The 3,157-nt window shown below is 48.6% G+C and overlaps 1 protein-coding gene across 1 annotated transcript; it reads left to right on the top strand.

The window, feature by feature from the left end:
- The first annotated feature begins 741 nt into the window (after positions 1 to 741).
- On the top strand, positions 742 to 2,717 carry FSIP1 (fibrous sheath interacting protein 1). The gene has a single exon (XM_033942633.1). The coding sequence runs from the start codon at positions 742 to 744 to the stop codon at positions 2,260 to 2,262; it is 1,521 nt and encodes a 506-aa protein (XP_033798524.1). The 3' UTR covers positions 2,263 to 2,717.
- Positions 2,718 to 3,157: the final 440 nt, after the last annotated feature.

Here is a 3,157-nt window from a genome sequence, read left to right as displayed (position 1 = left end):
GTTTTCATGTCTGCACTGATGATTACTCCTAAATCTCGTTCTGCTAAAGTCCTAGTTAAAGTTTCTCCGTTCAAGAAGTACGTCCTGCATGGATTTCCGCTTCCGAGGTGCATGACCTTACATTTCTTAGCATTGAAGCCTAGCTGCCAGGTTGAGGACCAACTTTCCAATGTAAGCAGGTCCTGCGCCATATAATTCTGTAAACTGCATTCACTTACTATATTACATAGTTTGGCGTCATTGGGGGTGTGGCTAGGGCAGGATTGGGGGCGGGACTGAAAACTAACAAGATGTCCCGTTTTGATGAAAAAAATAAAAATAAATGGTCACGTTATACTAGTCTCAAGATTTTAGAGTATGATGACAGGGGGGACAAAGTTTGTCACTGTCCACGCCGGCTCTGTCTTTGTTATCCCAGTCCCACCCTCTGGAGGGCTCTGTTTCTGTCCCGTGGGTACCCGTCCCCTGTCATTCTCTAATTCAAGATGTCACTGGGTAGAATCACAGACTACACATCCAACACTGCATTGGGATTCAAGTTGGAAAGCCGGCTGAAGACCCCTTCCTGGAGCAGGGGGGGGGGGGGTGGGGAGACTTGGCAGCTCCGCACAGAGCCATAGATGCTCGCCCCGCAGAAACGGCGGGAGAAGGGCTTAGCACAAGCAGGTGCCAATGCGCATGCGCACTGGCTTTGCTACCGTTACCCGGACAACGGGTAACGCCGTGCTAGGGGCGTAGGCCATGGACATCGTCCGGGGCAGCCTGGACGAGATCTCTAGACCAGCCTGCAGTGTCAAGTCGCGTCCCGGGAGCTGGGTCTCGGTTACGCCGTGCATGGACAAAGCCAAGACGGACATGGTCAGCATGGCGACGGGAAACCTGGAGGTCCTAACCCCGGAGCCGAAAAGCCCTGAAGTCGGAGCGGGGCTAGCGCCTTCCCCCACCCTGAGTGCGCGGGAGAGAAGCTGGACGCCCGAGGATGAGATCGAACGAGACCCGCAGTTGCAGCAGGCCGTGCGCACCATGCGGAGGCTGGACAAGATCCTAGCCCGCAAGCAGGCTCGGGAGAGGGAGGTGAAGGCCCAGGGCCGGGAGCTGAGCAGGAAGCTGTGGGAAGAGCTGCGGGCCTCTGTCTTGCCCGGCCCCTGCCCCGGCCCAAGCCCCGAGGAGACGGCCAACACTGACCATTTCCTGGCTCTGACCGCCTCTGCCCAGCAGGATGACATAGTCACCTTCACGCCTGTCTTCCAGACGCAGGTTCCAAGCGAAGAGGATGAGGACATGGATGGACTGCAAAGCCAGCAGGGGAACAGGGGCTGTGCCCAGCAGATGGGAAGGAAAAGGAAGAGTGCAAGGGGCAAAAAGAAAACGGATTTTATCAGGAGGAACGTCGATCTGGTTAAAGAGGCGGGGGGTCAGGTAGTGATCTTGTTGGAGGAAGAGAAGGAGCGGTTGCTGGAACTGCTCAAAGACATAGAGGAGGGAATCGGCGACATCCCAGGCTTAGAGGATGATGTGTGTGAAAGGATAGTGGCAGGGGAAGGCTACACCCCAGAGCCCAAGGAGCACCAGCAGCTGGTAATGATAGACGCTGAACTACAGACTGTCCTTTCTCTAGAGGATTTCTCTGTCGTGCGTAGCTCCTACTCTAGCATTCCCAATCAAATCTACCAGGAGTCAGTAGTTTACATAAATGGGAGACAGGAAGCAGTCCCAGGAGAGAAGGTCCTAAGAGATAATCGGGAGCAGAGGGAGCAGCAGAATCGGCTTAAAGAGATAGATAATCAGTTGAGGACCATGGATTGCCAGTCTGATTGCTCTGCGGCTCTGTCCGAAGAACAACTTAGGACCCTTCTGCAAGAGTGCCTCTGCTCTCAGAGATCCAGTACAGTTGCTACTGAGGGGGAAGCTATGGATTCCGATAGAACGCCTTCCTCCTGTTGTTCAACCAAAGACTTCCCACCTCTCTCCAAAACTGTGCTGTCCAAACTACTGGACGATGCCCGTAATTTGGGAATTACAGCCTCAGATGTGATTGAAGAGGATGAAAAATCAGAGAATGAAATAGTTGGTTTCTATATGAGCAAAACATTGACTAACAGTGAAGAACTAGAATTGAGGGATGAATTTGAAAATAGACAAGAGGAAGTGAATGACAGCATTACTGAGGATTATTCTACGTCAGACGCATCTAGAAGAAGATGCTTGAAAAGAAGCCCCTGCTTGAAGGAGCCAGATTATGACCAGTCAGCCATCAACTAAGGCTCCTAGCATTTCTAGCATAGCAGAGGGCAACTGTGGAGATGAACTGAGAGTTGAAAATGTAATTGAAGATTAGCAATTATAATAAATATTTATTCTAGCAATAAATATTGTATATACCCTATATTTTTAAAATAAAGATTACCAGTTCCATATTCAGCATCACTTAACTGGGATAACAGCATCTGCTCTCTGGATAAATGCTGCTGCCGGATATTCAGAGGCATTCTGAATAGTGCCTTTGAATATCTTTACAAAATGCCTCTGTACTATCTACCCTCATTCTCTCATATAAACAGCACTCAAAATTGCATGTGCAAATTTGGGTGCATGCCCAAATTGTGTGCACAATTTAATTTCTTAATGAATAATTTGCATTCATGCATGCATGTTTTAGTTGCTATTCTATAAAAATCTGTGTGCAGATTTTTCCGCACGGATCCAAAAGGGAGTGTGGCCATGGGAGGGGCATGGGTGGGTCGGGGGTGTTTATAGGATTTGCAAGTTGCGTTATAAAATTTGTGGGATCTGTGCCTAATTTAGGGGTAAAAGTAAATCTATTAAGCAATTTAGTCATTCTTTCTCCTTCAAATTGACAGAGCTCTGGAATAACTTGCCGCTTTCGTTAAGAAGCTTAGGCCCTTTCTTATCATTCAGTGAGGCTTTGAAGACAATTCTGTTCGCCAAGCAATTTGGAAAGGAGCTACTTCTACCTCTCCTGCTTTAGTTCTTTTCTTGTTTCGTTCTTTTGTATTTTTCCTTTTCTTAATGTTAACTGAGTCGAGCTCCAAATTGGCTGATGACCCGGTTTATAAAACTTACCCCCTGTTTTACTAAGGTGCACTATGCGTTTTAGCGCATGCACTAACCGCTAACGCGTCCATAGACTAACATG

This window comes from Geotrypetes seraphini, chromosome 4, assembly GCF_902459505.1.
Source record: "Geotrypetes seraphini chromosome 4, aGeoSer1.1, whole genome shotgun sequence".
NCBI classification, from domain to species: domain Eukaryota; kingdom Metazoa; phylum Chordata; class Amphibia; order Gymnophiona; family Dermophiidae; genus Geotrypetes; species Geotrypetes seraphini.
Note: the sequence above shows the minus strand (reverse complement) of the source record. Positions and strands in the feature narration are given on the sequence as shown.

What these genes read in the sequence shown, in the direction of transcription:
- FSIP1 (XM_033942633.1), top strand. Translation starts at nt 742, where the DNA reads ATGGACATCGTCCGGGGCAGCCTGGACGAGATCTCTAGACCAGCCTGC.